Consider the following 26,910-nt stretch of genomic DNA (forward strand, 5'->3'; position numbering starts at 1 on the left):
TTTAGGCTATGTTTTGCACTAAGAGTTAAGTTATTACCATACATATGTGTGTTTCACAGTGCTTCATCAGCTGTCTGGCATCTGCAGAGTTGCTTTTTTTAATATGTTCTTTATATCATCTCAGTTATAGTTTTATAGTGCAGAGAATTTCAAATCACCTCGTGAAGCACACATTATTTTATATCACCACTTTGCGTTTGCTTGGCAAAACAATAGCTGATAGTGGTGTTTTAAGCTATATTGCATTTTCTCAAGGACTCTGGGATCAGACAACCCACATCAGCCCCCCGCCCGCTGGAACCGGTGCTCGGGAAGTGTTGGGACCCGGTTAGTGTTGGTGCTCGAGAGGTGGACGATCACGGTGACAGGGGATCGCGGCGAACCCCCCGCCTTGTGCAACACATCTTGTGTTCTGCGGTAAAGATGGCGGCGTCAGAGGGGGCGCGTAGCGACCGGACAACGGCAAACCGATTCTGAAAAGCTCAAGATTTGACCGAATCTCGCTCGTTGGATACCGTTTATATCTGCTCGGATACCATCTGGATCACCGGAATAGAGACAATCGTTGTCACACGCCGGGGTTGCGATTTTATTGTTAACGGCAGGGTGGGTGGGTTTCACTGATAGCTGCTAACGGTAGCTAACAGGCTAGCCAAGCGAGCTAATACGGGCTAGTTTACGTTAGCTCGGTGAAGAAGAGCGGGGAGGGGATTGAGGAAGACTATTCGAGCCAGGCCGCTCCAGTTTGGGGGAATGTGAACCAGAGGTGCGCAGGGGGTTTGCTCGCTTCGTCCCAAACGTCCTTACGTCAAACTACCGGGATGGGACAGCAGGTAGGCCGCGTCGGTGAGGGCGCATCGACCGGACTCCAGCCACCACAGCCCCACGCGTCCCAACCGCACCAGGGGAAGGGGAACCGGGGGAGCGGCGCCGGGAGGAGACCCCGAGAACCCGGCAGTAGCACCGGGACACCGCCAGGCAGGGCTGCTGCAGTCAACGTGCCCGACCCAGGAATCAATATATTCACGCAGCATTCAGGTAACGAAAGAACCACACTAATAAAGGAGGTGTGGGTGACGATGAAGGAGTCAGTTTTTACTTTGATATGTGTTTGCTGCTGATTAGCGTTTGCTAGCTGAGTCCATGCTAGTTTGACAACGACGCGTTAGCGGAAATAGCCATGCCAACTAACCTAGGCTTTCCATTTCTTATCCATTGTACTGAGAGTGTGTGTTAATTTATCCTTTGTCTGTGTATACAGACAGGACGCCGTTTATTCAGAAGATGGATAGCTAAATGGCTCAGATTTGACACCTATATAGCTGTATTTTGGAGCATATATATATATATATATATATATATATATATATATATATGTGTGTACTGCATGTGACCTAGTGATCCTCAAAGGAGAGACAATGTTTTTTGAAAATAACAAGAGTCTTCTGCTCAGCCTGAGGGTCATGACCGGAGGTTTGCTAGTTGTCCTCCAAGGCCCCTCTGTGTGAGACTTGGTTTGGTAAACAGTGATTCTTGCCTCCAAAGGTTGAGAAGCAATTCCACCCCATTAACTCACTATAGCAGCCACCACAGGCTCACATTACCATACCTAGTGGGGTTTCACATGCTCACTTACATCCTCTGTCTGATTTTATGTCTACTGTTACAACACACTCAGCAAGCTGACTGCAGTTTGATCCAGTGGGAAATCTGTGTGAATTATTTAAGTCACCTTCTGTCATTATATGATTAAACTTGTGCAAACATCAACATTTAAAGCTTATGTGATTTATATTTTAATACCCTAAGGTCTATCTTCTCACATGATTAATGAAATCATTAGGTAACTCATGTATTACAGGAATAATGTAGTTTAACAGTCATATAAAAAAGACGGCCACAAAACAGAGGTGTGGCAGTACCTCCCATCACCCATGTTACTGCCTCAGAGCAAAAGCTAGGCATAGATATTGTTATCGGCTCTGTGAGTCATGAGAAATAGCCCAGCAGTAACCCCTCCATGTCCTAGATGGCCTTCCTCCCAGCCTTCTCCCCTTAGGCAGGGTCTCTCAGTGGCTGATATGGGCTTATAAGTAATGGTGATGACAGGATGCCTAATAGGTGGTGTGCACAATATCACCATCATCATAATTATAATGCATTTTAATCATAAATACTCCAATGTATTTTACATGGCAATCAAGAAAGCGCCACACATGGTTTACCTTTACTTCTCTCTCTGTGTTTGTGACATCCTATGCTTCACTTGATTGTATACTCTGGGTGTAAACTTGGTGGGATGTTTGATGTCTGTCTACCCGCAGTTGGCTTTGTATCTCACTCGTATGTGTCCTCCAGTGGATGGTCACTTCACATATGCTTCATAGATATAAAACTACTGGCATAACTTTCCTAGTTTCCGCTTATGTCCCAGACCCAACTTCCTCACACCATTACAGTGAGCAAGGACACATAGAAGGTGCAAGATTTTAGGAATGGAACACATTTTCAGACATCTCAAAAGTAATCCTCCCCAGTTTGAAGTACATACACAGACAGACAAACCTACGAAGTGCAGCACCACTTGTGTCTGCACCGTTCTGTTCTCTCCGATGTCAGGGCAGGAGTGGCCTTTTTATAGCAGCCAGGATGCAGTCACACAGCCACTCTGCAGAGAGACTGTTACTCTTCAAAGCACACAATAATAGAACAAAGACTCTTAAGTGAGGAAGCTTGGGACTGTGCACTCAGTCTTCCACTGACTGTCAAAGTGCCTTTTTTTCTGGAAGTCTATTTATGTGATAATAATGCAGCATTATCTTACATGTCTTTGTGGGTGAAATTTGGACTTTTTAAGGAGGCTATTTTAATTGTTAGGAAGTCAGTGTTCATTAGGGCTTAAATATTTTCAGCATTTTTCAATAAGCAATATTTTTTAAACTACTTCATCATTTAGTTTGTAAAATGTAATAAATCACAAATACTCACAAGTTACAAGCCCAAATCGATGTGTTGTTAATTTATTATGACCAGAAGCCACAAAACAAGTATGTTATTTTTGTATAATGTATAGTATGATGTAAAATAACAAAATATAAAAGCAAGCAGCTCCTTGAATTTATAATCATATATCCACAGTCAATTATGGGATAAATGACTAAATAGAATCAACCAATTTTCTGTTGTTTGAGTAATTTGTTCAGCAATAGTGGTGACTGAATTGATTGGTTGACAATGACTTCATGTGACCAGGTCTTGTCAAGAGGAAGTTAAGGTAAGATACATTTTATTGATCCCATGCAAGGAAGTTGAAGTGCCACAGCAGTAAAAGGAAGTACAAGAACAGATGTTTAGTATAGTTGTGAGTCAACCAGTGAGACGAGGTGTAGGTTTGACAGCAGATCTAATTCAGTGTGTGTTTTAATATCTATTAGTGTGTGTGTGTGTTTTCATGGCCAATGGTTTCAGACTCTTTCCTACTGACAACTATCAGAGATCAACATGTTGAAGTGGTTTTATTAATCCAGCTTCATAGCCATCTAGCATACTTCTGAGGCTAAATTATGCCTTCTTGGGATGTAATTGAAAGGTGTCAGTCTATGAATAATGTGTTTTTGTCTGTTGAGGTCATGCCTGTGTGCAGCTGTCCGTCTTTCTAATGAGTATCAGTGGGTATCATATGTGCTCATGCTTCCACTAGAGTTTCTATCAGTATGCCTGAAACCACAGAGTCATTTTAGGGGGACAAACAAGGGTCCCGAGGCCATTGGTGTAAATTGGCTGTTAATATGCCTGGCCCAGTGGCCTCTACCTCCCCTTTCCCTTCATGTCTCTCTTCTCAGTAGTAGTGCATTTTTCAACATCTGTAGATTACAGCTTTTGGTCTTTCTCTTACTGCACTTTAGACAAAATGACTCAGCTCCTGTCCCCTGCTCAGGTGTGCAGCAGTTCTCCTTAGCTAAACACTAATTTAGCATCCCTGTCTCCCAGCAAGACAATGTTTACCCCACTAGACAGACAGGCCAGCTAGAAAACACTGAGCTAAACAAGGACAGACAGGGAGCAGACCACCTCTGTGCTGATTCAAAGGGAGCTCACCGGACAGCCACCTCTATGAGTATTGGCTGAAGTGCAGTATTAATGAATCAGTGGCTGCAACATATTGATGGTTCCACCCCTTTGGCCTTGTCAGTAGTTCAGAGGTCTCCATTTCTGCGGTGGATTCATCTGACAGACACTGCAGTGGGGAGAGTCCTTGCGAGATTGCACCACATTTGATTGCTTTTCAGTATTTGTCACTTTCACATGTCCTATGGTTTGCCTTTCTTCAAACCCATATCTTGTAAAAAATCTGGGTGGGTTGGCCTGATTTCATGTATTGATGGTAAAGAACCGGTAACGGTACTTCTGAAGGTTCTTTTTATTAAATCAACAAAGAAATAGGCTAATCTATTTTTACTCTAAGCAGATCATAGAAATTGGGGCAGATGAGTGGATTGGAATATTTTTTGGCAGCAGTACTGATAGTGAATATAGAGCCAGCTGTACCTAAAGTGCAGCACTGTTAAAGCTGCCTGGAGGAGAAGAGAGATGCCTGGATCCAGGATCCAAGGACCTAAGCTGTTTTGCATCACGGGTGAAATTAGATTAGAGACAAATCCACTATTTTGTTGTCTATGTGCTAAACCCCCAACAACCAGGATAAGTCACACAGCAGCCACTGCAATATCTGGGGGAAATCAAGTTTCAGACGCTTCAGCGGCTATGGGTGAGATTTTAATAGACTTTAAAAGATAACATCCTGGAGTTAAGATGATTTGTTAATTAAAAACTAGTCAGTCCGTCCTAGTGACTACCATTAACCACTAGGAGGAGCCATGGCCACACCTCCTCTGGGTTAAACTGGCTAGAAATTAGGGGAAAACTGATGAGTCTGACTGATTGTCTCAGAGTTGGGAATAAGTGTGATTAGATGGACATGTTTGTAGCATAGACTGTTTCTGTGCAGATAATTCTAACACAATCAAACATGGTTTATGTCTGAAGACTGCATGTACCATTGTGCACTCTGTAATGGTTGTGTGTTAAATAATTTATGTGTCTCTGTGCCTTCGTCCTCATCCCAAGCCTGCCCTGTACTATAACTGACTGCTGAGCCTCTCTATCCCCCAGCCTGACCCTCTGCTATTAGTCCCTGCAGTTGACCAGCTCTGCCTGTCTAGAACCCTTGTCTCTGTTGAACCCTGGCTGTTGCGATGGGCCTCAATCTAAGAAGGGTTATGACATTAAAACTCAGTAAAATGCCCATTAATTCATAATGCTTCATGACAGAATGTGCCATAATTTATAATAATATAATAAGAATCTATGCTATCACATTGAAAACACAGAGATTTATGTAATTAGCGTGTAATCATATCTTAAGAATTTGAACAAATAATTATTAGAATTTTTTTTTAAGTTTGTTTTTGTGTTGTTGTGACTGCGTGTTTCTGTACCTAAACTCCCAGTTGCAGCCTTGAGCCTTTGCATCTGCTACCAGTCAACCTTCTGTAGTTCCCAAAACCACAGTCCTAGTTTTTATTCCTTGGCCTTGGCTCTCTGCAGTTTATATCATTAAAGAGTGAGGATTAATCAGAACAGTGAGTGATTGGCTATGCAGATGGTGAAACCATCCCTTGCATCTGTCAGCTTAAAAACACCAAATGTTTTAAACTTTGTGGAGAGGTCTAGCCAAATTGTTGCAATGGCTCCTGGTTAAATCGCAGTTTTCACTCTTAAGCTGCAATGGTGCAGTAGTGAAAAAATTAGATATGGGGTAGGAAAGGGGGGCAGTCCCTGTGCCAAGCTTGTTAATCATTGATTCGCTTCCAGGATCAGTCCTCTGTTGCTGGCACTATCGCTGCTGCTTATCTTCTGGGTTGCATGCTGGAGACTTGGCTGGAAACGCATACTTGCTCACACTAACTATAAAACCCACACATGCATGCTCATGCATATACACATTCACACACACACTCTCTATTTCTGTCTGTCCTTGTCAGTGAAGTTGTAATGTGGTGCAGCTCTTTCTGAGGATTATCCAGCACGTCCTACTCCTTCAGTGTAATCGCCCACCAGCTGACCAGTCAGTCAGTCAAAACCTTAATCTGGGTGCCATGGGGCACTGCTGTCCTCAAGTGTCCCGTCTGATGTATGTGATTATTCTGAGAAGACACAGCTAATTAATTTCAAATAATTAATAACTCTGCCACCCTGCCGCTCCACTCTCATGTTATGCGTTATCATTGCATTCGTTAAATAAGGCGGTTAATCCAGTTTGAATTTGAGACGGTATGTGTAATATGAGTAGAGAAACCAAGTGAGGAATGGTGTGGCATGGCACATACATTGAATGTGGATGCTCAACTGAGCTGGTTTGGCTGCCAGAGGCATCTCAGCTATCTGACTAAGAGCACAGTGGAAGTAAGATCTTTTGGGCTCCGGTCAGCTCTTTAAACTGAGCCATTGTAAAGCAGCTTATAAGTACACCCTTGCGCAGCTTAACCACACCACACATAGATTAGCTGTTCAGACATCAAGATTAGTCCCCAGATTCTTCTGTAAACCCTCACTGCAAAGAAAAGCAAGCAGGAGGCAACAAGAACAGTGTCTTATATCCGGCTTTGGAGAGATCTGCTACGGTGAACACACCTCTTTACCTGTGGGGAGTTGGCAACACAAACACACACCTCAGCCCGACATTTTACATCATCCACATATATAGTATTGCATGATGTGTTGGACAAGAGCGGGCAGATCTGAGGACAGTGCTCTGACGTCTACTGTAGTCATGTCAGCTTAACATTTCCATTGAGTGTACTTTTGTGTGAATTTATGGCTTCTGCTGGAGAAAAACACACTTTATTTTTGACTTGGGGATTGAGCAAGGCTAAAGTAGAAATACTTGTTAACAATCCAAAGGCATGTTTTTACTCTTTTTTTTTTTTTTTTTTTTTAACATCATCAGATTTTACATCACAAGGACTGAATGATATTTTTAAGCACAGACACCCTGTATTCTGCACCAAACAGGTCAGAGAGCCTGGATGACTTCAGGTTAACTCTGCAGTGTGTATGTATTGAAATATAATTATTGTGTTAAAATGTGTAATTGGCCTTAGCTTGTCAAGCTGTATTTGCCATATTTTGCCCTGTGTGGATGCCACTCACCCTGTCTGCTGTCACGTAAAGGAGCACTTAGCTTTGTTACCAGCACCCCGAAAGGGAAGCACTTAGAACCCATTATTAACCCATAACAAGCCCTGAGAGGGGCAGGGCAGGGTGAGCTGTGGGTTAGGGCTCCATTCCTCTCCTTTCCAGGATGATCCACTGGCCCTTAGGCCCAGACTGGTGTTTGTCAACTCCTCAATTGGTGTATTTCCATTTAGAAAGCAGACATGTTGGCCGGATAGACAGAGCTGAACAGAGAACATTCACAGGCTTTTCCCGGCAGCAGCCTGTGTGTGTGAGTGTGTAATTACTTACTCAGAGAGGTGTGCAACACCAGGATGTGTTAAAGGTGGGAGTCTGATTGAGGGAGACATGTGAATCTGCCAGTGTAGACATGTGTGAACTGTGGGTACAAGACAAGTGCATTAATGTATGTGGTTATATATTGTATACTGTATAGGGTATTTCCACTGCTGATGACCTGATTGGGTGTTTCAGACTGATATCAGAAAGCAGAAGTGTTGTGTTTCACACGGACAGGTTTCTAGTCCTCATAAACAAGGAAATATCTTCCTGAGCCTGTCCACACACACACTTGTGATGTGGCATTAATGAGGCTATTGTCCTTTGTCCAGTCCTCATGAACAACAACTGATTCTCATCTCTCCTCTCCAGCCATGGATTCTCTATGGACTGCTTTTCAAACTGTTGATGGATTGCTCATAAATCTTGTTAGTTAACTTACAATACATTTCAACAAATAGTTTTTTTCCAGTAGTGATTCATGTTGATTGATAAATCCATTAAACATTTACTCAAATGTCTAAAATGGAAAATGCCTCTCACAAATTAAGACAACAATCCTTCTGCCAAAAAACTCATACATACAATACATTGTATTTCCCACGGATTGTTGGTGATTTTGAACAATTTCATTATAGAAATACTGTGTTAAATGCTTTAAGAAAAGTATTGCATAGGGTGTGTTTGATTGACAGGCATCTCAGCTCACATTCTGTCTTTGCGGCAGCCCTCCGAAGTATATTGTGACTCTGTTTAAAGCTCAAAATGCCCATCACAATAGCCTAGAACACCAGGTGACGTCTTTAAATGTCTTGTTTTGTAGACCCACAGACCAAAACCCAAAGAGATTCAGTTTACAAAGATATGAAACAGAGAAAAGCAGAACATTTGACACATTTGAGAACCTGGAGACATCATCTTCTCGGTCATCTTTTGTTATCCCAATAATTGCTGATTACTTTTCTTTTCGATCGACTAATCAATTAATCGTCATCGCTCTACTTCTATATTTCTGTTTCTCTACATCAAAATTCTACTACTGTCTACTCAGTGCCCTGGAAGAGGAATCTTGTGTTTGTTGCTCTTCCTAAATGTTCTCCCATTTCTTTCCTTGCTTTTTTCCTGATTTTTTTCATTTGTAGTTATTTTTTGTGTGTGTGTGGAATGTTACTTTATCCGATTCAAGGGTAAGGATCGGTTACAGGGTGTTTTATGCCATACAGATTGTAAATCCATCAGACACTGAGTGATTAGGGGCTATATTAATAAACCTGACATGACTTGAGTCCTCGCTTTTTCCTAACTTAGAAATTTCTTGCAGTGACTCGCTTCTTAAAATGTTCCCTCAAATCTCCATTGTTGATATCACAAATAGTATGTCCATCTTTTTGTGTTCATGAAACAGTTTGAACAAAAAAAGAGCTGTTACAACAGGATGTATCAGTGAGGCACAACGTGATCCTCAGTGAATATTAGAAGACAAATAAATGCTGGTACTAGGTGACAAGTCGATCACTGTAAACCAGTCTCTCAGGCTCCTGCCCTCCTTTTATGTAGATATCTATGACTCTCCTGTATTCTTCACCTTTTCTGTCTCTGAGTCTACCACAGGATCTGATCTGGCCTGTTCTATAGGCTTATGTAATGTGTTGTGTATGTGTGTCTCATCCGCAGCATTGTCTCAGGTTTTTGTTAGGGCTTCCTGCAGGCAGGCAGCCGTCTGTCTCCGCACCATCACTATGTGCTCTGCAGAATTATTTCTGGATGTCATGCTGCTATGTTTTGTTCTCCAGCAGCTAAAAATACACCCTTACCTCGTTGGTCGTGGGCTTCAGATACAATCTGTATTGTTTTTGATTAGGGTGTGTAGTTGATGTTATTGTGTTGTTTAATACTTTGGCAGAAGGTGGCGGGTTGGTGAAGTGAAAGCTTTATAGACACATGGAGGCACAAACTCTCATACAAACAGCTGCAGGGGAAGCAGCAGGGTTGTGGGACAGCCAAGGAGATAGTCTCACCATTGATGTGTGTCTACATGTTTTGTGTGCCTTAGGGCCAGGGTCACCTCTGTCCCAGCTGTCTTAGGGGGTGCAGGCTTGGCGTGCCCCTCAGACTTAAATAATACCCTCTCTGCTCCGCTCAACACAAAGCCGTAGTTTCTTCAGAACGCACATGTGCTACACTTCACAGCACACACACACTGAGGCACCCGGGCGGGCACACGACATACCCCACGCAGACCAACTGCTAACTCAATCAAACGATTCAGCACATGAGGTTTGAGCTTGGCCAAGTGGAACAGCATCTTGCTTTTTGTCTGGCATACGAAGGATTTAGAAGCGATGTAAAAAATATGATCAACTAATGAAACTGGAACATGCTATGAAAACAATATAATGTGTTTGTGTGTATAATGTATTAATTTATTTCCCCTATAATGTATTTGATTTGAGCCTTGTAATACTTGACTAACTAGTGATTGAGTTTCTTTTTGAGTCTTACTCTTTGTCTGGGATGACTGGGATTGAGATTCCCCTCAAATCGAGACCATAGACAAATGTGTATGGCATAATATCACTATTTCATTAAAAACATTCCTGAGAAGAGTGATGTGATATGTAGCTGTGTAAGAGGAGCAGCTCTGACAGTTGGCTCGGCCTGGTTACAGCAGTTGCAGTCATGCACATTTACACACACACACAGAAGAAAAGTGTGGGTCAATTAGAACCCCCCCCCAAGACCAGCCATCTGCTGTTGGACACAGCGCTGGTCCAGGCCTCACACACTCCCACACAGCATATATACACACACATGCACACATGTTACATTCGGCTCAACTTTCCATCCATACCATACTTGCCCTACCCCCCAACCTCTGTATATACATGCCCCCCTCTTTACCACACGCCTTTCTCGCTCCCTCTCTGCCACGTTTTGCCATCCCATACACTGCATTGAACCGCAGAGAACATCAGTCATGGATGTCTGTGCTTTCCAGATGGACCTTGGAAATCTTGACTCCCATAGGCCACATCAAAGCTAGTAGGGAGTTCCCAGCAGGAGGCTGCTAGTCACTACTGTAACTTCAGAAGTTTAGGCGGTTTGATTCAAGGACAGCGTGGGTAAATACTTTGCCTGGGGGGTCTCCGTCTCTCTCCGATTGCTTCACGTACAGCATTTGTACTCCCACAGTGAAGGAGATGGTTTAGACAAGTAGCTTGTTCTTTTTGCTAGGAGAATGAACATTTGTGCTTTTCAGTCTCCATCGTCTGTGTCTACATAGACACAGTCAAGCTTTAAAACAACTGTTCAGAGTCAGCACGGCGGATCGAGAAAACCTCAGTGTTTCTTTGGATACTGGGACTGGTAGTTGACCAGACCAGGGCAGAAGATGTACTGGGAACTATGGCTGAGCCAGGTCACAGCCAGTGCCGCGCTGCAGTGCTTGCTTGTCCAGAACAAAGGTGGGCAAGAGAAAGATAGTGTTGATCTGTTCAAATCTCTCTGCTCTCATTCGCATGCATGGCATTTGCCTGCCACATGGCATAGACTAACAATGGAAAATGCTTAATTTCTTGATTAATTTCTGCCAACTTTGCAAGATTAGAACAATGATACTCAATACTTTGAATTTGCATGGACCAACCTAAACTGGTCTAAATGGAGTATTAACATGGTTTAAATGCTAGTGTCTTAGAAGCTTCGAGTGAAAAGCTTTTAACAAGCACCATTCTCACTGACTGGTGATGGTCTCATGATAAAAAGCTGTCTGGCATCTAACATGTATCATGTTTGTGTTCTCAATTCTCAACTAAAAACCAAATCTGAAATAAATGTTAACTTCTGAGCTGTGTGTGATCATTCACACATTAGCTGACCTCCACAGTCAGCTGCTTTTGTGATGGAATTTGTCCGTTTCCTTTTAGCTTGATGGCACGACATTGCTCTTGTATTCGTTAGTTTGGCTGACTGTTCTATTACTAGACCTAGGACATTTATATGCATTATCATTTGAGACTAAATATCAAATAAGGTTTTTTTTTTCTGTTCTTAAAGGCTGCATTACAGTTGTGAAATGGAAAAAAAGAAAATAATGCTTCATCTCTGACAATTATATCTACACATTGTTTTTCATTTGATTCAGTTCAACATTTCATTAATTATTTTAAGAATGCAAATGTCTTTTCCACCTCGTTGACATCAGCTTTTGCTACCTTTCCATGAGGGCTACAGTATTCATACGGTACCTCTGTTAAACAGGAAGAGTTTTCTTTGCCACTTTTACCAAAACCTGACCTTGTTGGCAGTAATGAAACCTGTGTTAAGAGTATTATATTGAATGTTTCACTGCCAACTATAATTGCAACCACAGAATTGGTCCATGCTGTTTCAAGGTGAACAGAAAATATGACAGGATGATATGCTAGCTTAATTAGTGCTTGTTATTAAAAGCACAGTTTATATTACTTACAAGAGGGAGTAATTTGTCAGATCTGACAGAATACGGTACAACTGCTGCAGGAGGAAGAAACTGTAGTTTCCTCGCTGAAGTTTTGCCTGAATGTCTAGGTGGTAGCTTGTAGTGACGGCAGATGTTAAAAAAAATCGCAAGTTAGCCATTGGCTGTCCTCATAAGTGCCTTTTATTATGTTGTCTTTTTGTGTTAAAATTCCGAATCATATGCATGTGATTTTCATCTTAATCGTAGACTTTAACATTAACTACAGCATACAGGATTTAAGACCACACCATTATAAAGAAATAATGACTAGTCTGTGCTAATATAGTTCACTGCCAAACCACCTTTTTAAAAAAGTCATATAGCCACTATTTTCAAATAATACAGCCAAATGACCACTGTTTATGGTCTTGCCATCATTTTGTGTTTGTATTGGTTTCCCTGTTGTTTCTCAATATTTTTCTCACAAATATAAACACCACTCACTATAATGCAATCCTATACAATTATACCATAAACTGAAGTCCCCAAAACAACCATAGAGTTAAATGAACATTGCAAGGCTGTTGTATTGAATTGCATTAAATTGCCGAAAGCAAGTGAAAATAAATTTAAACACCAAATCTGTCATTTCTTTCAGTAATAGAGTTGTAAGATTGCAGCTGGTGCTGTGAGTAGATAGATTAGGCCTTGCACATCTGCTAAGGACATTGTTTATTTTGAAAGTTTTTCTATGAACAAATAAATTAAGGATCACTCAGTTCATGTTTGAGATGAGAAAAAACATGCTATGTAATAGCTTTTCACTTTTAAGGTTGCTTGTCATGACAGTACTTGTTCTCCATTCTTCGTCCCTCTTTTTCGCCACCCTCCTCTCCCAATCGCTCAGCAGCTGTCCAGACATGCAGCAACTTTGGCAGCAGCTGTCGAGTGTCGTACGTGTTAGCTACGCATGTACTAGTTCATCATTGTGTGTCTGTGTGGGTGGGTCATGCAGCCATGGAAATCACTGCATTCTGAATAGAGAGAGAATCTTTCCTATACCAGTGTTGTAGCTCCTCCCTCTTGGTCTCTGTCTATATACACACGCACACAAAAACATTCCCACCTCAGATTTTACCTGGCTCGGGCTAGACACGGCAGGCCTCTGTGTGTAGCTAACAGTACTGATAACAGTGCTCTTCAGAGAGTGGACTGATTAAAGTAATGCTTTTAAGGTGCCTACAGGCAAGCAGCAGTTTTGAGGAAGAGTGGACGGCTCTGAGCGGCCGTCATCTCCACACAGGGTTCAGGCAGGGGAAACCGCCTGGACAGACAGGTAGACGATCTGTGAAATGGACTCTTAGGATTATGGAGAATTCATTATGTACCATTTGGTTATAGGATATCAGTCTTACTACTCATCTACCCTGCTACCAAAGTACTTTTTGCCTCAAGAAAGTATTGAAATAGGACAACATTTTGTGATCAGTTTGTGCTGAGTGATTAGATACAAAACAACTTATTGTAAAGGGTTTCAGTGTGTTAAACTGCACATTTTTTCTGTCTGCAAATGTGGCTATGATTTTGTTTTCTAGTCTCACAGTTTATCTTCTCTCTCCCTTACCCTTGCTCCTCTTCTCTCTCCAGAAGCTCTCCACCGGCCGTTCGGCCTGGACACGGCAGCGCTGACGGAGGCGGTGCGCTGGAGCTCCAAGGAGAACCTACTAGGGGCGGCCGAGAGCGACCCTAACCTCTTCGTTGCACTTTATGACTTTGTCGCCAGCGGAGACAACACGCTCAGCATCACTAAAGGTAAACAATGGCGTGGTAGTGTGACTTTTTTCTCCGATTAACTGTAATTTAATTGCAACAACTGATTATGTATACGTTGTTTGCCTATTAACAGCCTCACAACTTCAAATTCTGATTTCACAATGTGCTAAAGAAAGACTTGAGAGGCTTGTTCTCCAGTATAGTCTTTCAATGCATCATCACTGAAGGTTGTTATATTAGCTACGTCATTGATTGTTCTCAACCACGCCTTCCTAAGCCCCACTGTTAAAAATCTGTCATTGATTGATAGGTCAGCAACTCTTAGAAAGACTGTTTTATGAGTAAAGGTGTAGTTATGCCACAGGAATGTGGTGTATCAATAGAGCTTACCCAACTGTCTATAATTTCACCCTACAGTGACATCAGCAGGTATCTGCCACCCAGCCGATAACTTTCTTTGTCACCTGCCCACACACCGCACATCCCCCTTTCACACTATACTTTAATCATTTTACACCAACCGTGTGCCAAATGTTTTATAGTTTATTATCTTTATTACTTTATTTATTATTAGGTTTAAAATTAAAATTCGAGCTTGTAACAAGAAAATGTTATCTGAAACCTGTGCTAACAGCATGACTAAAATACCAGTGATGTTTATACAATGGCTTAATCTTTTCACTATTTTCTTATTTCTTACTCCTTTCTCCATTACACACACTCTTTCTTCAGTCCAAACCTCCTCTCTCTCAACCAGCAGTAGTTAACCGTTCAACCAGCTCTCCCCTGAGTAATGAGAATAAATTGTCCTCATAATATTATCCAGAGACAGCCAGGCTTGTGTCCCCAACCGATCTAAAGCATTAGACATGGCAGAGCGTGTTAATTATCCATCGTTTTAGGACTTCCACGGCAGCTGCCTGGGATGGAAACGATGTTTAGACCCTGACTCATGGAGTGAATCTGAGATTCCTGCCCACATGCAAGAACATGTGCACTCCCAGGCTTCACTGCACTTTTCCTAACTGTCCCACTCTTTGCTCTGTCACGTGGAAACACCCCAGCATGCCTGTAATGCTGCATTAATATGGAATACGTACAACTGTAATAATAACAGGTGGATGAGCACAGCGCACAGCAGCTGATCACATAGTGGGACTTAGCAGGCCCGTGTCTGGGGCTAATCATTGTCTCTCCTCCGTGCCAGGCCAAACCATGCTAGGCTAGGCCAGACCAGAGTCCTGCTTCAGCCACACATTGCTCCCAGTGTGAGGCAAGGAGGCAGTCAGTGTTTCCACTCTCAAAAAACTTACAGACACAGAAGACAGACACAGAGGAGACTGATAGATTGGTGGGCTGGATGTGGATAACCATCTCTGTTTAATGTAGTTCTGTGGACCTGCAGCTCTGGTTAGTGCTTTTATGTTAGTGGGTCATGGTTGTCTTACTGACTAGACTTACTGTAGCTCCTTAAGTTGAATGTCTGCTATTTCTCACAGTTTAAGGCATTTTGGGACCCAAGTCATGATAGCCTTAAGCTGCATTCAGATAGACTCTAGCCCTGCGAGAAAAACTGTAGTCACAAATGAGGCGGATAATTGCTGCAGTGATAACTTTGCAGAACTGTAAAATCCTGTCTGTGAATTTTATAAACAGCTGTGCAGTGTTTCGGCATCTGATAAGCTTTTAAACGCAGAAATCTGTTAATCCACCTGGATCAAATTTCATTGTCTCACCGGTATCTGAAGCAACACGCCCACACCAACGCAGCCGTTTGCGTTGTTTTACCAGAAAATGGCTTGGTTGTTTCTGCTAAAGTGTAACATACCATGTAGTCATCAGGGTCGGCGAAAGAATTCAAGGGTTTAAAGCATACTTTGTGTGTAAAACTTTACTTTGAGTCTGAGTGGAGGGAAAGATAGACGGATGTAGACAGGTAGAAAAGGCAGTATAGAAAATGTGTGGTGGAAGTGCAAAGGTAGGTAGACTGATACTTCCTTGTCCCTCCTGGGGCTGGCTGAGCATCTGCTTTCTGCCAGTCCATCGCTCCCAGCTCCTTCTCTTTCATCTTCCCTTTTTCTTTATCCAATCCTCCATCAGACTGGCAGGACCGATCACTGCTTCACTCAGTGTTGTTTGTTCTACTGATGTGTCCCTCCCTCCTCCAGTCTCGCATATAAGCCACTCTGCTCCCTCATGTCTTCTGCACTTACGTCAGAGACAGACCAAGTCACTACATGCCTGGTTTTGCCTAGCCCTCTATGACAGATATGCACTTCACCCAAACCTATCATTGTTCCATAGCTTTTGATGTAGTTTCAACAAGAGGCACGTTGTATCATGACTCCTCTCTCCTGTATATGACCTGTTACCTGACGAGAATTTTCATTTTAAAGTTTATTCAGGTACTGATTAGCTATAATCTCTTTTTAAAGGGCAGTTAGGCAGTACGCATAGGTGAGATAAAAGCCATGAACATGTGACTCTTTAACCATATTAATCTTTCTAACCACCAGTCCATGCTGCCACTGATTATATCACCATTAGATCAAATCTTACAAGCTGCCCCTCCCCTGTCCAGGTGAGAAGCTGCGTGTGCTTGGCTACAACCAGAATGGGGAGTGGAGTGAAGTACGCTCTAAGAACGGCCAGGGTTGGGTGCCCTCCAACTACATCACGCCAGTTAACAGTCTAGAGAAGCATAGCTGGTACCATGGGCCTGTGTCACGCAGCGCAGCAGAGTACCTGCTCTCATCCCTCATCAACGGCAGTTTCCTGGTCCGGGAAAGTGAGAGCAGCCCCGGACAGCTGTCAATTTCTCTCCGCTATGAGGGGAGAGTTTACCACTACCGGATCAACACATCCTCTGATGCAAAGGTAGTGTGAAGTAATGTTTAGGTTGGTTGACAATTCAGATTTTTTCAATCTAGAGTTTATGATAATTTTCATCAAAACAATTATTTTACTATCCTGTGGATATTTCATTACCAGCGTTTCTTTATTTGGAGACATTCCAGAAAAATGGAAGAATGCTTCATATTTATGATACTCTTTTGAATTGTCTGGTAAACTAAATTGAAGGTCATAAGGTCCAGTTGTGTGGCGCTGTTTGCTTGGTGTTAGTACCTTGACAAAATTGATTAACTCTGTCCTTCTCTTCATCCTTTCCTCTTTTCCTTTGTCCTCACCCACCTCCATGCCTCCCCCATCCCCTCCCCCTCAGGTGTATGTGACATCTGAGAGCCGTTTTGCCACCCTGGCTGAGCTGGTCCACCACCACTCCACTGTAGCCGATGGCCTGGTCACCACCCTGCACTACCCAGCACCCAAATGTAACAAGCCCACAGTGTACGGTGTGTCACCCATCCATGACAAGTGGGAGATGGAGCGCACAGACATCACCATGAAGCACAAGCTGGGAGGAGGCCAGTATGGGGAGGTGTACGTGGGAGTCTGGAAAAAGTACAACCTCACGGTGGCTGTCAAAACACTCAAGGTAAGAAGACCCTCTTGTCATTATTTAATTTCACTGAACTTAACTGTAGAAAGCTGAATTGTAAAAATATCCTGTTTCTGATGGTTATTATCTCAGCACCATTTGTATATGTACATGATGGGGCATGGGCAAAACAATGGTTATAGATCACCACCTGCAGGTAGACTTTGGTATTACATGTGATTATCTCTTCAGATCCTGTATGTTACATGTTCCCAACTGCTATGTCTGTCCAACCCACTAATAAAAGTCCTCTCTTTTCTTTTTTTTTTCCTTCTTTTTTTCATTCTCTATAATGACAGGAGGACACCATGGAAGTTGAAGAATTTCTGAAAGAGGCAGCAGTTATGAAGGAGGTTAAACACCCAAACCTCGTTCAGCTACTAGGTCAGTATTTATGAACACCACTGATTGTTTTTATTGATGGACCTTGATTTTTAGTTTCATTTTATGTACAAACACGTTACTGCTACTGTAAGTACCTCTTCAAAACCAAACCAATTTTCATACAATGTTTATTCTAATACATTCTGAGTCACTCTTAGTGCTTGTTGGCATCTGTATTATAAGCTCTGCCTCTCCCACAGGTGTGTGTACACTGGAGCCTCCGTTCTACATTGTGACAGAGTACATGCCACACGGCAACCTGCTGGACTACCTGAGAGATTGTGACAAGGAGGAGGTGAACGCTGTGGTGCTGCTGTACATGGCCACACAGATCTCCTCTGCCATGGAATACCTGGAGAAAAAGAACTTCATACACAGGTAAGGGGATAGTCTAGGTGTGTCTGTGTGTGCATACCTTGCATGTTTGTCCACCTCATATGTCAAAGTAGTCTAATTTATCTCCCTTTCCCACCTTGATTTCCTCTCTTCCTCTCCATCTCCCTTTCTTCTGTTTGCTTCGCTATCCCTCTCCCAGGGATCTTGCAGCAAGGAACTGCCTGGTCGGGGAGAATCATGTAGTGAAGGTTGCAGACTTTGGCCTGAGCAGGTTGATGACTGGTGACACCTACACTGCCCATGCTGGGGCCAAGTTCCCCATCAAATGGACTGCACCAGAGAGCCTTGCATACAACACCTTCTCCATCAAGTCTGATGTCTGGGGTGAGCAGTACATGTGCATTCACTCGTACCAGGTGTTGATTTTTCTCTCTTGTATCTTATTTCCAATGTGCTAATGTTTGATCCTCTAAAAAATGTCTTCCTTACAGCATTTGGGGTGCTGCTATGGGAAATTGCCACCTATGGCATGTCTCCATACCCTGGCATCGATCTGTCTCAGGTGTATGACCTCCTGGAGAAAGGTTACCGCATGGAACAGCCCGAGGGATGCCCACCCAAAGTCTATGAACTCATGAGAGCATGTGAGTAGTAGTTATCATACCTACCTCTTACTTATTCACCAAGTGGTTGCATTCCAGTGGGAAGACATGAATAGAGGTTGACAGCATGGGTTTGAAAAACTTGGGTTGTCCATTAGTCTTTCCAGATCTTTGTCATGTCACAGTTCACTGCATTCCCTTCCATACTGTCTAGTTGCCAAATCCAGTACTTTCTTGTAGTAACATGCCTTTTTGTCTGTCTCTCTACCAGGCTGGCAGTGGAGCCCATTAGACCGGCCATCGTTTGCAGAGATCCACCAAGCCTTCGAAACAATGTTCCATGACTCCAGCATCTCTGAAGGTACAGTAACATGTAGCTTATCCTCAGCTGGCATGGACTTCAACTGTCAGTCTTTGGTGCAGCTCAAAACCTGCTTGCATAAAGCGTCTAAAATCTCTGCACAAGCTGAACAGGCAAACTGGATCACTTTCAGACAGCTGACTTTTATTTAGCTCAGCTGAGCTGCCTGTTTAATTCAATCAGAGGAAACTTTCTTAATCCCTGTTAAGAAACAGTGTCAGTGGAGCAGCGAAGTGTATAAAATATGTGTGGTAAGAGAAGAAGATATAGAAGTGTAAAATTAGAAAAGGAAAAGAGGGAGCAGTGTATACTTGACCACTTAATGTAAGAGTTGGACAAATGATTTAATGAGGGTTAAAACATTGTCATGTAAATTAATTAGGTTTATTTGGTCAACAAATATACAGCATATATGTTGGGTTAAATTTGGATTGTGACTGCCTTCTGATCAGAGTTTTTATCTTTTTTGTACATTGCAGAGGTAGCAGAGGAGCTCTGTAAGACGGCCTCCTCTGGTCACTGCGGACCACTGCACTCTTTCAGTCACGACATGCCCCTGTTGCCTTCCAAATCTCGCACACTCCACAAGCACACAGAAAACAAGGAAAACATTGAGGGTGGACTCGACGGACGATCTGACCACAGCTCGCACGGTCACTCAGGTACAGCCAGACATGCCTACTTTACTACCAACCAGTCAGATGCACCACATAATGATTCTGCAGGTATGCCAGAGGACACAGAGTCACAGAGTCAACTGCAGCGCCGTCTAGCCCGCCGTCTGAGAAGAAGGGCCATCATTTTCCCTACCAACTAACCACTGGTTCCAGCATCTGTCTGGCATTCGGTCGATCATCCAGTACTGTTTCAAGGCAGTTCTGCAAGCACAGCCTGACATAGTCCCTATACATTGGCTTAGAATTGCAACTGTGTCAGCACTTGAAAATTTTAGTAAAAAGTATTTGATTTCTAAGGTTCAAGGTTCTATTTATGCAGCAATAAAACTTCAGTGCTCATATCCATGTCATCCAACACCAGTTAAAATAGACTGAAATACTAGTAGAAATACTGAAGTTTCTGTCTGCCATCTTTACCAACATCATGTAGTACTGAGGGATAATGGAGAGAAAATAGTATTGTGTATGACTGCCACTACATTCAATATAACAGTCCTCTATTATCCCAAACAACATATGATCAAAGTAAACATCTGTCATGTTGATTGAATACGTTGAATACTTTATTTAGCCTTTCTTTACTAGTATTACTGATATTTTCCTATCCCAGAATACACTAGTTCCATGCACAGTATATAAAAAACAGCATTTTAGCATTAACATTAAAATATTTAATTAATTAAAAAAAAGTTTGCTCATTATAAATGAAGTTTCAGCTCATCTATCACATGATTCATGGGGACACTCTAAGTCAACCATAAACACTCCCAAATATATTGAGTGATCTACATGTTCAACCAAACCATTGTTCCTTTTCTTCACATATCTATGGAAACTATTCGTTATATGTGATGGAATGAAGATCTTCATATTCTGTCTATTTTGTTTTATTACTATTATTCCCATATCCCAATCAATACTTAGTAACACAGCATGTATTCATATTTGCTAACCCTAATATTAAATCTTCATAATATTGTCTGTGTGTCTTGTCTTGTTTGTTATTTATTTGTTTTATACTGAAAATAAAATGTTGTTTCATTTGTGTGTTTACCTGATGTGTAAAAAAGACAGTCTGTCCCTGTCGTTGTCTTGCCTTTTTTTTCACCTCTTCTGCCACTGTGACCATTTTGTTTAGCTGTTGTGTTTTGGTCCATTAACATAAGTATTTACCAAATAAAGTGAACAGCAGCTTTCATTAAGTCATAAATCCAATACACAATGTCATAAAGCGCAAGACAAGACTCTTATAAAACATCTAGTGTACATTTGATAATAATTAAACCAGCACCATCTTTTTACTTTATGCTCATAGCTTATGTGTTGTGTTAATATTTCTCATTTGTATGCAATTATATTTACATGCAAATGCTATTGATAAAGAGAGAACCATGCCATGTAAGAAATAATGTGTGTGTGAGTGAACTTTTCGTGCCCTTATTCACTTCACATAACTTTTTAGTTATAATGGATTAGGTTTTGCAGTTTTCTCCCCCATAAGTCCTAATTCATTGCCTGGTTAGATAAAATTGTGCACCATGCTGTAATGATTTAAAGGCCAGCAGAACTGTGAAAAATGTATTTCCCTCTTTGAGCAAAGTTACACAGCAGCTCTTCTATTAACAAGGGTTGGGCAGTTTCTGTTTGGCATGTGTTTTCAAGTCCTAGAAGTGTATTCCCGTATCATCCCGTCTTTTACAAGAGCAACTTGTTAATCATTGAATTAGTGTGTAAATGTGCGTGACTGGCATGGCCTCAAAACTTTCCATCCATTTTCCTGAAATGCTTTTTCCTTACTCACGAGTCCCCAAGGAGGAAAAAAAAACTTTTAAGAGAGAGAGGGAGCACACAGCTGTCTGATACAATGAGTGACATTAATGTATAGGCAAGCATATTGAGAGCAGTATTCTTCATTACCTGTTTCTTGCAAGATATTAAGTAACCTTTTAAACAAATAATAGATGTGTTCCTGCTGAGTTCAGACCAGCTTTGTTGTATTGTTTTAATCCAGTCCTCTCTTCTCTTTCTAGGCTGGGCTTCTACTTTGTTCGGAGGGGATGGCCGATCAGGCAGCTCCCCAGCTCTGCCCAGAAAACAGCAGCCACGAGATAAATCTCCCGGCAGCCTTTTAGAGGATGCACAGGATATGGGCACATTTACACGGGACCGCAAGACTGGCTTCTTTAGCTCCTTCATAAAGAAAAAGTCTTCCTCTTCTTCCTCCTCACCATCCTCTCAGCTCCAACAGAACCTCCCGACGCCACCCAAGAGGAGCAGTTCTTTCCGGGAGATGGAAACACAGCCTCACAAGAAATACGAGCCTACCGCTGATTTCAGCGCTCCCCCTCCCCTACCCCAGTCGGACAGTCTCAGTGGCTTCTCTGCCTCTCCCTCTCACTCCCATGGGGAACCCACCCAGGGTCAGTCACGCTGCTGTGGGGCTGCTTTTGGACAGAAACCCTCTAGTGGGAGCCTTGGTTCACAGGTGATGAGCGGCAGCAGTTGGGGCGGGTTGGCAGGTTTTTTCACCCCTAGACTCATCAAAAAGACCCTGGGGCTACGGACAGGAAAGACAACCTCTTCAGAGGAGAGTGGAAGTATAACTGGAGGGCCTAAACCCTTCCCTAGGTCCAATTCTACCTCCTCGATGTCTGCTGGGCTGCCAGACCTGGAGCGCATGGCTCTGACTTTACCCAGGAATCGCAGTGCTAAACCCCCTCTAGAGAGGACTGCCTCCACAACCTCCCAGCCAGAGAATGGGGCTGCCCGGCCCTCAGAAACTCTGCTGAGGAGGATGGATGAGGGGACCGCACAGATCAGGGAAAGGCCCAAAGCCAAGCTACTACCCCGGGGAACTGCTGTAGGGGTGAGGGCACCAGGGGTTGGGGGGGAGGTGGGGGAATCAGACGGTCTATCTCGGGTCAGGGAGAGTAGGGAGGAGAGTGGGGGAGGACTGGACAGGCAGCAGAGTTGGTCATCTCCCTCTAAGACTTCTAGTTCAAGTGCTTCATCAGCTGCAGCAGGTGCACCAACTCACAACCACAAAGTTCCAGTCCTGATCTCCCCCACACTGAAGCACAGCCCAGCTGACGTGCACCTGGTCGGGCTAGACTCTCAGGGGAACCGCTTCAAACTGCTATCTGAGCACCAAGCAGACCGGGACAGGCCGCGACTTGTAAAACCCAAGTGTGCTCCTCCTCCCCCTCCCACTCTGCGTAGCCTGCAACACTCCTACAGCGGTGACGGAGAGGAACAGGTAGGAGGAGCACCTGTGGAAGTAAACGGAGACACGTTAAAAGGTCACAGGTCAGGGAGAACGTCAGGAGGAGCGACGACGGGCAGACCGTCAGTGCCACCGCCACAAGTGCCTCCTGCATCTTCCTCCTTCTTTTCCTCATCTTGCTCTGCCACCACCAACACGACTCCCACCAAAATGGCCAACGGAGCCACCACCACTGCCCCCTCCTCACACACAGCACCATCTGCCGGTTCCAAAGTGGCACTTCGGCGAACCAGGCAGCAAGCGGAGAGGGTTCCCCTGGAACGGGTTAGTCGTGAGGCCCTGCTGGAGTGTGCTGAGTGCCTGAGCAGCGCCCTCCACGCCAGCTCCGAAAGCCCCGCCAGCAGCCAGGTGCTGGACGCTGGCCACCAGCTGCTAGACTACTGCTCAGGTTATGTGGACTGCATCCCTCAGATGAGGAACAAATTTGCCTTCCGAGAGGCAGTGGGGAAGCTGGAGCTCAGCCTGCAGGAACTGAGGGCCTCGTCCTCTGGAGGTGGAGGGCTGAGCTGTGTGGGGCCCAACACTGTACTGGACAACCTGCACAGCTGTATTAAAGAGATTAGTGACGTAGTACAGAGGTAGCCACTGTGACACCAACTGTCACCTCTAACTACGCAACAGATTGCTTATATTCCCTTTTTTATGTTTCTGGTTCTATTGACAGCTTTTGGGGGGACAAAATGAGAAGAATCTCTAAAGTACCTCAGAGAAATCACTACAAAATGTAATCTTTTTATTGTTTACAAACAACTGTTTCATAAAATGCCAGTGTGGACACTAATTTTGCTCTGACCTGTACATATTGAGAAATGTTTATACCAAACTAAATGTGGTTTTAGTCCCACCATGAATCGTTAAGCCCCACGTCGCCATCTGGCCGTGATAAAGGCCTCTTTGTTAAATGAATGTCGGGTGTATCAGCTGTGTGTAGCCATCCCAGAGAGTAGGTAAAGTCTAAGCTCACTCTGCTTATCTGTCAGTCTGTCACATACTGAGCGAGAATGGTGGTGGTTGTGCCCAGCCTTACGGAGAATACTAGACAACTGTTTTCACTGACTAAGCTCGAACCGTGTTTCGTGTTTCATGAGTGAATCATCAGTTGGGTGTACTGTGTTTCACAGTAGAGTATTTTGCTCAGTGTCTGGGGAACTGAGTGACCATAAGCCATTTTTTAAAGCCATTGTATTCTAAAGGATTGGAAACTACATCAACATCAGGATTTAGTATGATTCAAGGTTTTGGGGTCTCAATTTGACACTTTCATTTTGTGTGGAGATGTTTTTTCTTATTTTAATTTCATATCATAGATTGCAACTGACAGTCAGTATTTTTAAGTAGATGGACAAATGTGATAAAATTATAAATCTCCCCAAAACTGCTTTTGTTGGTATCGGATTAAAGCCTTGTTTTCGAGAATAATCTTTCGAGACTAATCAACTGTTTTGACGCTGACATTCCCACGTGTCCACACAAGGTGAGATTGTTGCGAAAGACTGAAGGGATCACTTCATTGACAGTTGTGTGCATTTGACAAGCATGTAAATAAGCTCAAATGAAACGTTAAGTTTGCGTTTCAGTAATACCAAATACAGGCTTATCAAATCTAAAAAAAAAAAAAAAAAAAATTTTTATGAATCTATTTTGTTTATTCCCCACCATACTAAAACATAATGAATGACTGTGGGGTGTCTTATCATATGCACAGCATTTGTCTTCGCTTCAGTGACGTGACTGATGTTCACACCTTAACACAGTGCCACATAAATGGGGGAAATCCCCAGTTCCCTAAAGCATTTCAATATGTATGTCCAGTTATCCTTGCACACTACATTGCTTCCTTGTCTGATGGAGCATAAAAGAGTGGAGTGAGGAGAGGAAGAGCACAGGGTAGCGCATGAGCAGGTGAATTGGGACAGTATTTCTATAAGTGTCCTTCTGTTGGACAGTGCTGGATTCCCTGTAGCCTTGTCATGGCCTCAGTGCCTCAAATTCTTCAGTGTGTGAACACTGCGAAATGCAGAGACCTACTTTACACTAATCACACAGTACTGATCTCTCAACAAACAAACTGCAGTATGTCTTCAGCACATGAGCGATTTGTACATTATTTGGTTCAAAGAAAAATGCTTTTTAGAATGTCTATGTATGAACTTGAATTTTAAATTATTCCTTTTTTTTAAAGCACAGACCTATTTTGAGAGAGAAGTTATGTAAATATTTGATTTATTTCATATCCAGGAAACAAAAGATTTATGTGTGGTTACAGCATAAAGAGCAATGTTTCTGACTGAAGAGATGTATTGCAAGACTGACGCTCATCCACCCAGATCTGAATATCTGCTTTATGAATGTATTATTCTTCCGTTCTGAACCCGGTCGAATGTTCATCTGCATGACTCTTTAATTTCTTACGGTGCCATTTTTATTTATTTTATTTTTTTGCCCATACTTCTAATTTTGGTCACACTAAATAATTAAGTCCAGAAACAGCAGCTCTGTTTTTGGAGCACAAACAAAACTGTGTACAGCGCGCACACACAACCCACAGATATTTTTTTCCTTTTACTTTGGCTCACATCTTAATGTACACTGGATAAGGCCTCAGACACATTGGTTCATTGACTCGTTGCATATGAATACTAAACAATCTAATCTGTAAACAATGCAGGTCCATAACACTTTCAAAATACCTGTTAATGACACTTGATGGATTGCCAAGTAAAAGTTTTTGTCAACTTGTTTTGTGGTGCATTTTATATCATCATTTCATGTTATTTGTGTGTCAGTATAAATGTCCCATATCTTGCCAAACAAGATCCTCTGAGATAAACTGATGATTCATTTCTATTCACTGTGAGTTTCATTTAACATGGATGTAAAATGCCATCATTTTATTTTTCATGATTCTTGGTGCCTTTTTGTGAACAAATAATTTATGTACAGTACACTATCATGCAAGAACTCACAGGTATGGCAAAGTCCATCACTAAAACAGTCATGTGTTTTCTTTCCTTTGCCATGAGATTGTGATAAGGATATCACTACAGCATGCATTTCTGTCATTTGGACGTTAATGGTCAAATGCAAACTTGAAACCGAAAGGTGCACTTTGTCTATTAAGATTATGTATCAAGATACTCAGGCCACTTATTAGTGGCCATTAACACTGTTAGTGCAGCCATATCTGGTTATGTTTCCTCTCTAACAAATGATACATATGAGTCTGCTGCACTAAACCCAAGCTGCTCTGTTGTCTCATCATCTGACCACATCAAAAGGTTTGTCTAGAAAATGTCTCTTTATAATTGCCAAGCACCAGTCCGTCACTCTTTGCCTGTTAAATTTCTGTTGATTTTTAGTGCATCTCTGTGGAGCAGGTTTCCAAAAAAGCCTTATCAAAGAGTGAAAGAAAAAAAATGTAACCTCCCAGAATCAAGCGCATTTCCAGTCTGGATTGGTTTTTTTTTTGGTTTTTTTTAAGAAATAAAACTTGTAGACATTCAATAAAGGATTACAGTGTCAATGAATTGATTTGGTACCAATGTTGTTTCTTCCTCAAATCTGTTATCTGAACCAGTGCTGTTTAATATTTGAACTGACTAAAAATTTCTGCTCATTCTCATTATCAGTCTTCTGCATCGTCTTTCTTTATGTTGCCTACATTTATCCTGTATACTGTTTTTTTTCTTTCTCCTGTCTCTCTGTTTTGGAGAACAGCTCTGGAGAACGTGTGTACACAACATTATACCAAAGGCCACTTCTTCAGTTGTATAAGTGCAATGTAAACCAACACACACAATAATGGAATATGTGAATCTACACAGGGATGAAAAATGGCAGAGATGTTAACATTAACTTTTTTATTGTACAAAATATATATTTTGTGTTTTTGTTTTGTTTTTTTATTTAAAGCTCACGTTATATTACTGTGAAGTTTTGCTTATCAGTGTTAAGCCTATTGTAAATAATAAAGATATTGATGAATACTGTTTTGTTTTTGGTTGTTCAGTTACCTCCTAATACTTTAATCAATTTTAAA

At 42.4% G+C, this 26,910-nt stretch overlaps 1 protein-coding gene across 5 annotated transcripts; it reads left to right on the forward strand.

Moving 5' to 3' along the window:
* Positions 1–266: 266 nt before the first annotated feature.
* On the forward strand, positions 267–26,337 carry abl2 (c-abl oncogene 2, non-receptor tyrosine kinase). 5 transcript variants are annotated; one of them, XM_044199353.1, is made up of 11 exons: positions 267–1,038; positions 13,607–13,768; positions 16,311–16,606; positions 16,953–17,225; positions 17,528–17,612; positions 17,813–17,990; positions 18,148–18,332; positions 18,440–18,592; positions 18,822–18,911; positions 19,391–19,573; positions 21,619–26,337. In XM_044199353.1, the coding sequence occupies exons 1-11, from the start codon at positions 822–824 to the stop codon at positions 23,451–23,453; spliced, it is 3,657 nt and encodes a 1,218-aa protein (XP_044055288.1). In that variant the 5' UTR covers positions 267–821; the 3' UTR covers positions 23,454–26,337. The 5 variants fall into 5 exon arrangements, with proteins under 5 accessions (XP_044055288.1, XP_044055287.1, XP_044055292.1 ...); XM_044199352.1 differs by having other exon boundaries at positions 268–1,038; positions 13,604–13,768; XM_044199357.1 differs by lacking the exon at positions 267–1,038 and adding an exon at positions 10,892–10,979.
* The last annotated feature ends 573 nt before the right edge of the window (positions 26,338–26,910 follow it).

This window comes from Siniperca chuatsi, linkage group LG6 (assembly GCF_020085105.1).
Source record: "Siniperca chuatsi isolate FFG_IHB_CAS linkage group LG6, ASM2008510v1, whole genome shotgun sequence".
Classification (NCBI taxonomy): Eukaryota; Metazoa; Chordata; class Actinopteri; order Centrarchiformes; family Sinipercidae; genus Siniperca; species Siniperca chuatsi.

Bases quoted from the DNA above. Each gene is read 5' to 3' on its own strand.
- abl2 (XM_044199352.1), top strand. From the start codon at position 822: ATGGGACAGCAGGTAGGCCGCGTCGGTGAGGGCGCATCGACCGGACTC. The intron at 16,607-16,952 runs GTAGTGTGAAGT...CCTCCCCCTCAG, and splicing joins ACACATCCTCTGATGCAAAG to GTGTATGTGACATCTGAGAG. The intron at 17,991-18,147 runs GTAAGGGGATAG...TCCCTCTCCCAG, and splicing joins AAAAAGAACTTCATACACAG to GGATCTTGCAGCAAGGAACT.